This window comes from Pan paniscus, chromosome 15 (assembly GCF_029289425.2).
Source record: "Pan paniscus chromosome 15, NHGRI_mPanPan1-v2.0_pri, whole genome shotgun sequence".
NCBI lineage: Eukaryota > Metazoa > Chordata > Mammalia > Primates > Hominidae > Pan > Pan paniscus.
The window spans coordinates 48,805,096-48,819,110 of record NC_073264.2 but is presented as its reverse complement, the minus strand read 5'-3'; the positions used below and the strand labels follow the sequence as shown (position 1 = coordinate 48,819,110).

Here is a 14,015-nt window from a genome sequence, read left to right as displayed (position 1 = left end):
TCCTCCTCCTTCTTCCCCCTCCTCCCTTCCCTCTTCCCCACCCCCGTTCCCCTAGCCCCACTCCTCCTCTTCCTCCTCCTCCTCTTCCTCCTCTCCCCGTTCGGCGATGCGAGTCTGTATCGTGTAACAGGATTGGCGTTGCAATGGCAACTGATGGAATGGGGGAAGGCAAGACAGCAGGGCTGGGGGCTTCGGACTGCGGGCGGGCGGGCCGCTGTCGCCGCTTGACGCCCCTCCGGGGACCTTCGCGAGTTACTTTGTAAAGGCGAATCCAGGCAAGAGAGCCCTGCTCGGTGTCCTGGGTCAGAGGCCACTTCCTGCTCCTTGGCTGTCCAAGCCAGGCTCCTACCGCGCGGCACCCCCGGCCCCCTGCCCGCGCCCGCCGCCGGCCCAGCGCGCCGCCGCCGCCGCCGCAGCTGCGGAGACTCGAGCCCGCTTCCCTGAAGAACACTTCGCCTCGCAGCTCCCCTTCCCATCACCGCCCCCTGCTCCTCCCCGGCGTCTGCGATTTTCCCAGGCACCCGGTGTGAGTGCGGCGTGCGTGTGAGTGTGTGTCAGGGTATTGTGTTGTGGGAGAGTGTGTGAGTGTGTGTGAGTGTGTGTGTGCATGAGTGTGTGGAGTGCGGGGCTCCTGCGCTCCGCTCGCGGCCGCCGCCGGGGAAGGACAGACGGACGGCGCTTCCTCCTTCGGCGAGCGGTTCCCGGGCACCTCGGCTTGGCCCGGGCGCGAGTGGAGCGCGCCTGGCTGGCCGCCGGCCTCCTGAAGGTCCCGTTGCGTCCCCCCTGGGCTGGATATGTTCATGTTCACGTGAAGATGGATTTACTGTACGGTCTCGTGTGGCTGCTGACAGTCCTCCTGGAGGGGATCTCTGGCCAAGGAGTGTACGGTGAGTGGAATCGCGACGCTATCGTGACCTTGTGATTCTTAGGCAAGATAGGCTGGTGAGCGAAAATGCACGACTCGCGCCGTTCCGGGGCCCCTCCCGGCGTGGCATTTGATTTACACTTCATCACGTTATTGGGAGCGATAAAGAGGCAGCGAGCGCGCTGCGGATTGGGCTGCGAGCCGCTCCCCCGGCGCCTGGGCTCTGGCTCGGAGTTGGGTCTAGCCGGCAGCAACGCACTCGTGCGAACGAGTGGCTTTGCACTTGATTTATCCCCGCGGGGAATCCGAGCTCCAGCAGTCTTTGATTTAATAATGGTTTGGCTCCTTGCATGCCACGGTGTCGGTGTCACGGTTTCCCCCCACCCCCCAGGGAAGCTTCCAGTGTGACCCCGTGAGTCTCCCCACCCCTCTCCGCCCCCGCCGCCTCCTCCTCTCCACCTTTTCCTTTTTCTGTGAATGCCTACATGCCTTGATTTTCCGGCTCAGGAAGTGGGGTGACAGTTGAGTTGCGTTCTGCACCAGCGGTTGCCATGAGCACTGACTTCGGGAGGGGAAAATAGCAGGCAAGATTCTCGGTGCCAGACACAATTAAGGGACATGTTTGTGTGAATGGATGAGCAAGTGCATGAATGAACGGACTGCTAAGTCCGCGCGTCTGGGTTCCAGGGCAGGACACCAGCTCGCTGCAGCGGGAACACAATCTCATCTCCCCTCTGGAAAACCCAGATTTAGGTTTAGGAACTAGAGAAGGGCAAGCTTGTTAATTAGGAGGTTTTGAAGTCCTCAAAAGCAAATACAGGTTTTTTTTGCCTGTCAGCAGTTGGCACCCTTAGGTTTCAGGATGGAAGCACACACACACACACACACACACACACACACACACACACATACATCCAGGTCATAGTTAATAGTGGACTAAAATGTATGTCTTCTCTTGGGACAAGCAGGTGGTGCCCAAAAAATAACTTCTGTGTTTGTGAGGTCTGGTGGGAGGTTAGAGGTGCACCCCTTGAGGGGACATCAAGCCAAGACCCGCCCACAGCCAGTCCCACCCCTCGCCCCTGAGTCAGTGTCCACAGAATGTGTGCTGAAAATCCAGCCCACTTGCCCTTGGTTTCACTCAGGGGTTTGGACTCCGGTGCTGCAGGACTAAGTCAATGGCTGACCCAGGGCAAAAAGGAATGAATATTTGTGGAAGTGTCAGAGCTTTCCCTGCAGACCCTGGAACTGACTGCAGAGTGGACACAGGTGCCAGTGAATCCTGAGTCCTCAAACTCTCTGGGAACGGAGTGCACAGTGGGTGGGTGTTTGGGGATGAATGCTACAGACCCAGCCTTTACTCTGTCCACTGTGTTCTGTCCAGGGCTGAACAGTGCTGAGGTGAGCTCTGGTACCCACTGCACTCCATCTGCTCCTCCCCTTTCCTGTGTTTCTAGCTCCCTTCTTGGCTCCCAAGAAACCTTCACTTTCTCCGGACTCTAAGGATCAGAATGTCCCCTCTCCCAACCCCTCCTTCCCAAGTGAAAGACAACTTGTCTGGTGGTGGTGATGGTTGTGGTAATGGGGGGACATGTGTATGAGAGAGATGCTGAGTCTCCTGGCAGACCTCAAGGTTTGACTGACAACAGGAGGTGGGGCCTGAAAAGAGTAGGAATTAACTTAGTGCTGTTGTGACTATCCTGGACCCCGGTGCCCTCTGAACAGCTGAGAAAAACGGGGATTCTAGCCATGTAGGAATGCTGGAGATAAAGCCTTCTCAAAGGGCTGTTCCTTAGGATGGGAGAGTCTGAATTCTTCTCATCCCATGCCTAACTCTGTATTCCTCTCTCATTGATTCAGATCATCTTAGCTAAAAGGAATTTTTTGTTCTGGTTTGTTTTTTAAATTTGTATGTATGCATGTGTGAGTGTATGTGTGTGTGACGGGGTGATGAGAAGTGAGAAAGGTTGGGGACATGGGGAGACAGTGGTACATTGCTGGAACTATCTGGATCAGAAGGACATGGTTCCATTTTCCTGTCACTTTTTGTTATTCAGATTATTTGCCCTGGCAAGTCTCAGATTGGGTAGTGGAAAAGGGTAAGATCTAGTAGAGAAGACAAATAGGAAACAATTGCATTAAAATAATCCTGTGTTTATGTCTGTTAACAATAAACAAGGAGGCAGTTCTGCTACTGAGCTGATGATTGTAATGAAAGTGGGGGTCTTTTTCATTTAGTTTTGTTTTTATATTGATGTGGTTATTAGTCATGTAGCTAGGAATAGAATTGTTTTTGTGTGAAAAATATTAATCAGTATTCCTGGCCATTATAAATGTCACAGCTATGAGGTGGGTTAAAAATTATGTATTACTTTTAAGATATGTTTTACCCGTCACAGAAGTTAGGTTCTCAAAGAAGATTAGGCCCCTAATCTTCAGCATTAGCATCACCCTGGAACTTGTTTGAAGTGCACATTTTCAGGCCCCTCTGAGACTTTCTAAATTAGAAACTCAGAGTGTAGGGCCCAGTGATTTGTGTTCATCACCTCGAGTGATGATTACAGTGGACACTGAAGTTGAGAAGCACTAACATAGGCTTACAGTTTCATTGCTTTGATTTTGTAAGTCATGAACTTTCTTAACCTAAAGTAGTTTTGTTTTTATTTGTGGAAGCATTTATAAGGAAGAGAACATTTTTAAAATTTATCAAAAAAAGGAATCAATTGTAAAGGACATAGACATAAGATTTAGTGTAAAGTTAAAAAGTGTGTTTTGAACATTTTATATGAATAACTTTGAGAATGATTAATTTAAAAGGCAGGGTTATTATAAACAGAAACTTCAACAGCCTAGACAGGAACTTTGCTAGCATAAAAATCTGTATTCCTTTATTTGCCTATATTTGCTACATGTAAAGCCATTCATACTACACACAAAGTAATATTTCTCAATAGTGTTTTCTAGTATCATGGTTCAAGAGGAAACACAAATGATTTTCTAGTTTACTCAGGCAAAATCACTTCATTGTAGCCTAAAATTGTTTACATGATTGAGAACCATGTCATTATAAACTTTCTTCCCTGGAATAGCTAGGGTATCCCTTTTCTCCTCTACTTCCTCACTGAAAAACTCTGAGCATGAAATTCAGATTCTATTTTTTAGTGAATTGAGAATATTTGCTGTAACGCATGGATTATATTGTCTCAAGTATTTTAATCTTCTTCCTGTTATGCCCAATCTGTTTGACAACCCTGTGCAATACTTAAGTATAAAAGTTTCTGCTATAGACCTAGGAACTTACTGTCATTTATCTGGGAATAGTGCTTAGCAAACTAACTGCACAATAGCTAAGATTTATATATGGTGTCGCAGTTGGATGAGGGAGATTATCTCTTAACTGCCTGCCTTCCACCAATAATTCTGTCCTATAAATTTTTTTAAGTGGGATTTGTACTTTATATTTATTACATTTTTAATATAAGATGTAACATTATAGTAATATAAATTATTTGAAAATATTTCTGAAGGAAAAATTGCAAGAAAACCTCTTCATAATAGAATAGCACAAACAAATCATATGGACTAACCAAGGCAATTTTAATGGATACTACCCATTTGACATATATATTTGGCAATATATATATGTGCATTTAAAAAATTTTACTTCCTTAAGCTATAGATTTTTGCTTATTGGATTTTAAAAAGTTATTTATATTAAAATAATTCTCCCAAATACTCTTGGAATGTTAAAGTTTTGTTTGAATTTTCCTTTTAGCTTAATTAAACATCACTGGATAACAAAAAGTCATTAAATGAACTGGTATCTATTTTTCACGTTATTAATTTTGTTGCACTCACATTTCGTTAGATTTAGGATAACTAATCGATGTAGCTTCAAGAATTGGAATGTAAAACCTAGCTATCTGTATGCTTATTGAAGTACCTAGAGCTAAGTGATCCAATGCATTTTCTTAGTTTTGAAAGTTTTCTTTGTAAGTCATTGTATGGTAGTAAGTCATTTGGGTTAACTGTGTTTTCTAGAGATCCTATTGACAATGACATCATATCAATAATTGTATCTCCTGTAAACTTATCAGTTGGCTTGCTAAAAAAATAAGAAGTACTCTATTGACATATTCTGTAATTTTACTTCTGGTCATCATGCCTTTAATTTCCAAGGAAGTTATTAAACATTATGAATGCATCAGCACAGACAAATCCCCACTACAAACAAAAAACAAAATACAACTCCAAGTCTGAATAGCTTTTTTGGGAACCAAATCACATGGTGATTTGGTGTCCTGAAATGGTTAATTCACTGTCCAAAAATAGCTTTCAGAATGCATTAGAAGTAATAAATAGAGTAAGCTTAAGAAACACTTGTGTATGACAAATTAGCAAGCTATATTAACTCAATTCAGGTAATATCAGTAAATCTCATACAATTTAAGAATGACAGCCCAGGCAGTAGCTGGACAGAAATGGCCTTGGTGAAATTAAGAACAAGGGCATAAGTGACACAAGAAAGCTCTGGAAGATATTTCAGATGGTATTTTAGTGGGTTGAATCTGGATGGATAGGAAGGGATAAGAATGACATGGATGGTCAGTTGGCCGTTACATTCAGTCTCAGGATGTTGCCATTCTCATAGCAAAGCTATCCGAAGATACGTTGATTATGATTTTTTTTTCAGGTTGGTTTTGGAGAGGCCATGTGATGAGATACTGCCTTTGACTAAACCATATTTAGGGTGTTAGTCTGTAGGAAAAGAGGAAGAGATTATTTTAATAAATGCTGTTAAAAAACCAATGTGAAGCTCTATTACATACCATCAGCTCCAACCTCTTTTTCCTCTTCTCACTCCATTGTCCCTACACACTCATGCACATTCTTATATTGTCACCACCATGGCCACGATCATGAAAGAAAAGTGGCTGGGCTGCTCATTGTATCTTGGGATCATTTTTGCCCATTCAAAAATTGTCCTTATTGGTCATATTACTGAGATTTCACATGCAAAATGGGCAGATTATTTTATATAGTGTTACTTGCTCATGTCCTATATTTCCCTGGGAAAGCCCCTAAGTGGATTAATAAGTATTTTAGATTGAGCAAGTTGAGCCTAACTTATTTTACAATGAATAAGTCAGTGAGAGTGCCAGGGTTTAGACAATTAACAGTCAGAGATAAAAGTTTAGAGATGAAATAATTCCGGTGAATAGATGTCACAAAAGTAATTCCAGGAAGGCATTTTTCATGATCTTGATTTCTTTGCTTAATCTTATTATCTCTGGTTTTGCTTCTTTATACTTATATTTTGCCAATATTTTTATTTTTGTTTTATAGTTGTGAAACACCTTAAACCCTGGTTGAGAAGCAGGGTACAAATAAACTTTTCTGAAAGGATGTGCTCTGTACTTCTTTAAAACTTATTATTTTAATGTAACTGCAGTAGGACTCATGGGGATGGGATTATAGCATAAGCCTTGTGAGTTCAATTGTATTTTATTAAAACATTGTCAGGAACCATGGTTTTGGGTTGTGTTCCAGGTGTAGAGGCGATTCATCACTCATATTCTCTGATTTGATCCTCATGCTTTGAGAAGAGTCTTGCAAGGGTGGAGCTCAAGGTTTGTAATCTATAAAGGCAACAGCAAACAGCCAGATACACTGACCTATTCTGGGAACTGAGCTCGAGAGCTTATGCTCTTTGGTAGCTCAGATTAACTAAGGGAATGTGCTGTCATCTCAGTTAAATAAGAGAAGGTCTTCCTTAGGCTCCCTTTTGGCTATTTTGGAAGGATATGCAAAGTATATTGCATATATTTAAAGTATGAAAAGAGTGAACATTTTTAGCTTCTTTGTAATTGACATTAACTTAATGGTCCCACAAAATAACTTTTGTTTCTTTGGTTCAGTGACTGAATGTAAACACTATATTACTTAGAGCAAACAATAAAATATTGCATTCATAGAAAACTATATCCTATCTTTATTTTCAAATCCAATTAATAATCTTTTGGCCCTGTAAAATCATAAAGCTGGAGAAGAGACTTTAAGATATCATTAAATCATCTCACTAATTCAAGGCACAGTGATTTTACCATTATGTCAGGCAGATGGAGGTCCTGCATTGTTTGTGAAACTTATTTTCTCCAGGGTCCAGTCGTATTCATTAGATGGATTTGTTTTTTACAAATTACTAAAATCTCCTATTAAAATAATCTCTTATTAAAATAATGGGGCATGTACTTAATTATTTCCATTTTATACCAGTGCAATTCCATTTTCTTTTCTAACTATACCACCTTGCACTGATCCCATTTCAGCTTTTCTATATCAGTTTCTTGCTACTTTTCCAAGACACTATGCCATTTCTAATCTTATATTTTTAAAAACTGTTTCTTTTCCTGCTGATTTCATTGATTGAATTGAGTAAGATCTATGCTTTCTGTTTCAACATCCAAATGATATATTCCCTAGGAGTTACAGAAGAGGATTTCAACTATTATAAACATATTTTTGGCTATTACACATTTGTTATTTAAATACATATTATGGTATGATGAAAGGCATTAGAAATTATGATGTAACTTACACTTTGTGTCTCTACAACTTTGCATAAACAGGAACCTCAGTTTCTTGCTGTTCCTGCTCAAATCTATATTAAGGACTGTGGTGTGGCTGAAATTTGGGGTCATGTGTATGACATGTTACAGTATCTTCAAGCAGTATATTTTTTGTCTTGTTTTGTTGTAATGTGAATGGTGGAAATAAAAATAATCAAGTGATCCTGTGGAAGGGGAAACACATCTTCCTGAAAGAGGAAGGGTTTGTTCACAGCTAGGCGTCTCTAAGTCTTAATGGACAGCACGAAAGGCAGCTGAGATCTGAAGGAGGTGAGTAGGAAGTAAAGGCTATTGGAAAAATGTATCTACCCTTTAAATAATGGCAAAACAGCAAAAGCATATATTTTTATCTGAAGCCACTAGAACTTTGTCGTAGTGCATCAGGGTGAAAAAGAAAAATGCCTGCTGTCTGCCTTAAGAAAGACCATCTTGAGGGAGATTTTTCTGGTGTCCTGAAAGGAAAGGATGAGGAGATAAAGGGCTCTTAATAGAGCCTGTGGTCACTCTGAACAAGATTACTCTTCTCACTGATGGATTGTGGGATTTGGGAACACAAGGAAAGGTTGGGTACAGATTGATCATTGGAGCATTCCGTCTTTTACTCCTGAGTGTAACTGAGTTGGGTTTTTGCCTCACCTGTGCTGGACTCCTTACTAGGAAGGCAAGAAAATACTGGAGGAAGATGTGCTACTTTTCAGAAGTGGTGACCAGTTTGAATTCCCCACAGAAACTCTAGGCCTGTTTAGGTTCAGTTCTCATAAATTCAGTCAACTAATTAATGTATAACTGCTGTGGATGATGCATGTAGCTATGTAGTAATGTGTCCGGAATTGGTGGGTTCTCGGTCTCACTGACTTCAAGAATGAAGCCGCGGACCCTTGCGGTGAGTGTTACAGTTCTTAAAGGCAGCGTGTCCAGAGTTTGTTCCTTCTGATGTTTGGATGTGTTCGGAGTTTCTTCCTTCTGGTGGGTTCATGGTCTCGCTGGCTCAGGAGTGAAGCTGCAGACCTTTGCAGTGAGTATTACAGCTCTTAAGGCGGTATGTCTGGAGTTGTTCGTTCCTCCCAGTGGCTTCGTGGTCTTGCTGGCTTCAGGAGTGAAGCTGTGTAGACCTTTGCAGTGAGTGTTATAGCTCATAAAGGCAATGTGTACCCAAAGAGTGAGCAACAGCAAGATTTATTGCAAAGAGTGAAAGAACAAAGCTTTCACTGTGTGGAAGGGGACCCAAGCGGGTTGCCACTGCTGGCTCAGGCAGCCTGCTTTTATTCCCTTATCTGGCCCCACCCACATCCTGCTGATTTGTCCATTTTACAGAGAGCCGATTGGTCTGTTTTACAGAGAGCTGATTGGTCCGTTTTGACAGGGTGCTTGATTGGTGCGTTTAAAATCCCTGAGCTAGACTCAAAAGTTCTCCACATCCCCACTGGATTAGCTAGATACAGAGTGTCGATTGGTGTATTTACAAACCCTGAGCTAGATACAGAGTGCTGATTGGTGCATTTACAAACCTTGAGCTAGATACAGAGTGCCGATTGGTGTATTCACAATCCCTTAGCTAAAGGTTCTCTAAGTCCCCACCATATCAGCTAGACACAGAGCGCAGATTGGTGCATTTACAAACCTTAAGCTAGACACAGAGTGCTGATTGGTGCATTTACAAACCTTGAGCTAGATACAGAGTGCCGATTGCTGTATTCACAATCCCTTAGCTAGACATAAAGATTCTCCAAGTCCCCACCAGATTAGCTAGATACAGAGTGCCGATTGGTGCATCCAGAAACCCTGAGCTAGACACAGGGTGCTGATTGGTGTGTTTACAAACCTTGAGCTAGATACAGAGTGCTGATTGGTGTATTTACAATCCCTTAGCTAGACATAAAGTTCTCCAAGTTCCCACTAGACTCAGGAGCCCAGCTGGCTTCACCCAGCAGATCTCGCACCAGGGCCACAGGTGGAGCTGCCTGCCAGTCCTGTGTGGTGCGCCCGCACTCCTCAGCCCTTGGGCAGTTGATGGGACTGGGCACCATGGAGCAGGGGGCCGCGCTCCTCAGGGAGGCTGAGGCAACGCAGGAGTCCATGGCGGGGTGGGGCGGGGTGGGGCGGGGGCGGGGGGAAGGGGGGGCGAGGGAGGGGGCGGGCTGCAGGTCCCGAGCCCTGCCCTGCAGGGAGGCAGCTAAGGCTGGACGAGAAATCAAGTGCAGTGCTGGTGGGCCAGCAGTGCTGGGGGACCTGGCACACCCTCCACAGCTGCTGGCCCAGGTGCTAAGCCCCCCATTGCTCAGGGCCGGCAGGGCCAGCAGTCCGCTCTGAGTGCGGGGCCGCCAAGCCCACGCCCACCCGGAACTCCAGCTGGCCCGCAAGCGCCCAGCGCAGCCCTGGTTCCCACTCATGCTGCTCCCTCCACACCTCCCCACAAGCCGAGGGAGCCGGCTCCAGCCTCGGCCAGCCCAGAGAAGGGCTCCCACGGTGCAGCGGCGGGCTGAAGGGCTCCTCAAGCGTGGCCAGAATGGGTACAGAGAGTGAGCGAGGGTTGTGAGGGCTGCCAGCACGCTGTCACCTCTCAGTAAGTGCTGTAAAATCAAAGAGGTTATGCATGAATCCAGGAGATAGAAACAAATGGAAAAACAAATAAAATAAGGCTATGAGAAATACACAAAGGTGTGTATCTAGAAGAAGAGAGAGGAATTACATTTCCTATTGTGGTTGGAGAAAACTTGAAAAAGCTCGGAACAGTTAAGACTTGAAAGTGGGTAGGCATAATATAGATAAAGAAGGAAGAAAGGGCATTGCTATTGTGTGGGTTCTAGGTGGAGGAACAGTGGTGCAGAAAGAAAAGTAGTCCTGGAATGGGTGTGTAATAAAGCCTCAGCAATTTCTTTAAAGTTTACCCCAACTAGAAAGATGTATCTGTCCTTTAACCTGTGTCATCATACAATTTTATTGTATGATACTCTGGAACTTGCTCAGATATATATGTCCATCAAGATTCTGAAGTGTGTGTGTGTGTTAAATGTGCGAAGCTAACTGACCATTTCTTCAGAAGATAGGACAGTTATCTCTAAAGTTCCTGTGGGGGGCAACTCCTTTTGGAGGTAAACTCAAAGACTTTTTAAAGTCTAAATTTTTAGAGTGCTAAAAAGAAGTGCTGTTTAGCAGCAGCAGACTATGGGTCCAGAATGACTTAAATCATTTCGTTCTTTACGAATGTACAGCCACTGGGATGAAGGCATTGCCCTTGTGAAAAGAGAGGTATGTGCTTTCATTATTGTTTTTTATTACAGTGCAAGACAGCATGATGTAGTTGAAAACTGTTGGGTAACGTGGGCTTTCTTCTTATTCAGCTGCTGCTTTACTGTGTTACTTCAGGCAAAAATCTTGATCTCTATCCCTCAGTTTCCACATCGAGTAAACTCTTAGGAGAGTGGGCTGATGCATAGAAGAAATGTAGATATTAGCAAGAATAAGAAACTATGGCTGCATTTTTATATCTGGAGTAGAAGGGGGAGGGAGCATGGAGAGTTTCCCTTCTGTTCTTAAAAATCTACACTTAGATGCTCTAGCAATTGAACCTCATAATAGGACTATCATTTAGTTTTTAGACCAGAATAAGAAGCTAGGAGGTAACAGAGACCAAGTAATTTTTTTTCTGGAAAAAATATTCTGGTTGTGTCAGTCTAGTGGAAAATGACAGAAACTGAGTATTTTTAAACACTTTAAGTATTATAAATATGTGCATGAAAATGCAATTTGATATTGTATTTCGATGCACGTGTAGTTTATATTGTTGCTTATGCTAGTCTCCCTTTCTCAATCCACATAACCCAGGAGTTTCTCCTTCTTCTCCTTAACAGTGGTGGTTAGCAAGGAGCTGGCATCCTCCCCCTCATTTAAGAGCTCCAGAGAACATTAATGTATCCTAAACCTTATGGTTATGGGTAAATTTATGCTTATATAAATCTATAAGTGTGTTCAAATACGTGTATTGATCTTGTTTTTGAATCAAGGAGTAAGAATATTCTTAATATTAATAGTCTTCAAGACTAATTAATAGTCTTCATTTCAAGACTAATTGGAAAACAGCAGTTTATAAAAATCAGCCACCCAATTGGAAAAAATAACCTAGGGATATATTTATTTATAAGAATACTTATAATTGGTAGTTAATACATAAAAACAGAAAATGAGGATAAACCATTAAATGGGGTCATCACACAATTACTGTGTCACATCTTCTAGTTTTGATCCAGAAGTAACCAGAATTGGTGTTTCCCACCCAGTCACCTAATCATTTAAAACATTTTTAAGTTAGAATTAACTGAAAAGGACTGAGTGGGACTTTACTCACCATTAAACTGTAACAGCCACATACCTAAGAAAGCGTTTTATACATAATGCAATCGTTTTCTTTGGCAAACACTTTCTATTTTTGGAGGGTGGAAGGTAGTCCACTTCCATATTCTCTATTCATATAATTAACTAGATGGCTGTAATTGCTTAATTCAATTATTCTTCTCCATGTCTGAATATTAACTCAATATTAATCAAGTATATTGGTCAAGTATCTCTTTAACCACATAGAAGGCAATCTTTACTCAGGACTGTGAAAGACAACAAAAATTGTTAGTTGAGAAGATTTTTCCCATTATGTGAAATGAGCAATATTGACTTTGCTAAACAAATCACCTTAAGCAAAGACACACAGTACTGTGTAATATGGACAGATATAACTGCCAAGTAATTTCACAGTTGTCAGTCTAACTTGGTATCTCAGAATGAGTTAAGTTATTATCAAGAATTGGCATAGTTAATGCTTTTATTTCAGTTCTGAACTCGTTCCTTGTTTTTCATGGGTTATTCTACGCCATTATTGTGACTCTCTCTCATCCTTTGAGTAACTTATATTTTTCATTTCGTTCATGTTTCACACTGGTTTGTACCACCTGTACAACAGAGATGCTGTATGCATTTTAGAGTTTTAGATCTTAGTCCCAATTAATCAAAGCTCAACCTTTGACTAATTTTGTTCTTCCTTTGTTGTGCATAGATTTATCTAAATATACTTGTCTAAGGAAGTGCAACCCTTTTCCATTTTGACCATTCCCTACAATATTATAAACTCCATAATGACATCATTACTGTGAAAATCGGGGTTTAGAAACCTCCCAGTCTTTCCCCAAGACTAGAATAACTCCCAGTGGACTGCAGCCTGAAATAATCTGTCTTGTTACTCAGAGTCTGCTTACTCTCTGATTATTTCCTGTGCCTCACTATCAAACATCCCTCCAATTGCAGCAGCTGGTGTGGAAAGTGGCCTTCTTCTTGCTTCCTGTGATTTTGCGGTTGAACTCTATGGTCATTGTATCTTTTTGATTCATATTTCAAACAGTGTTTCAGTTTTATTTTCTGTCGTCATTGATACTAATTTAATGCCTTAATTCTCTAAGCTTACTTATGCAAAGAAGTACTTTGACACCCTTATGTTTAACCACCTTCCCTCTTCCAGAGAGAGCTAAAGAAGATACACACACACACACATGCACATGTGCATATACATACACACATTCATAATACAAATATATGTTTGTATATAGAGTATTTGCATGTATACTATAAAAAATACATACTACACGTTCAAGTAGAAATCGATTAACTATGTTAAGAGTATATAAGAGTGCGTGTGTGTATTCAAAAAATGCATGGAATAGTAGCTAAACTTTATTTAGGCTAATCCCAAGAAACTGGGTGCTTTTCCCACTTCCCTTGCAAAGCTGACTCTAATTCAGTGTTGGCAGCAGAGTATGCAGTCTCTCACCTAATACTCAGTTTGTGTTTGAATATTTGTGATACATTCATGTTTCTATTGTTCATGGGTTTACAAAATTACCTTTAGAAACTCCAACTACTGTCTGGGTGCGGTGGCTCACTCCTGTAATCCCAGCACTTTGAGAGGCCGAGGCAGGCGGATCACCTGAAGTCAGGAGCTCGAGACCAGCCTGCCCAACATGTGGAAACCCTGTCTCTACTAAAAATACAAAAAATTAGCCGGGCGTAGTGGCGGGTGCCTGTAATCCCAGCTACTCGGGAGGCTGAGGCGGGAGAATCCCTTGAACCTGAGAGGCAGAGGTTGCACCACTGCACTCCATCCTGGGCAACAAGAGCGAAACTCTGTCTCAAAAAAAAAAAAAAAAAAAGAAACTCTGATTACTTCGTTTTTTGCAGTTGACAAAAGAGAAATATTTCTTAGCTGCCTAACAGCAATGCATGTGCAGTTTATTCTACCTGCATTACAGTAATGTGTATATTTGAAGCTTAGCATCACTTGCATATTCAGAAGACCATCCCTGCCATTCTATTAATCAGGTCTTTTAAGTTGTATTTTATTTGTTATAAGTGAGCTTTCAGTGCACCAGGCATATCTATATTCATGTCTGGATTCTAAAATACATGCACAAACAAAACTTAAGTAACTTGGATTATCTTTCATCTTTTTTCACCTATAATTGAAAAATAATTAAAGATGA

At 42.1% G+C, this 14,015-nt stretch overlaps 1 protein-coding gene across 4 annotated transcripts in view; it reads left to right on the top strand.

Moving 5' to 3' along the window:
- Positions 1-601: 601 nt before the first annotated feature.
- Positions 602-14,015, top strand: part of MDGA2 (MAM domain containing glycosylphosphatidylinositol anchor 2) — an 847,276-nt gene continuing 833,862 nt past the window's right edge. For all 4 annotated transcript variants that reach the window (XR_004666173.3, XR_004666172.3, XM_034937505.3 and 1 more), the window contains exon 1: positions 602-887. Coding sequence is in view for 2 of the 4 variants with exons in the window: in XM_034937505.3 (XP_034793396.1) it covers positions 608-887 (280 nt within the window). In the remaining 2 variants the exon portion in view is untranslated. The remainder of the gene's footprint in view (positions 888-14,015) is intronic.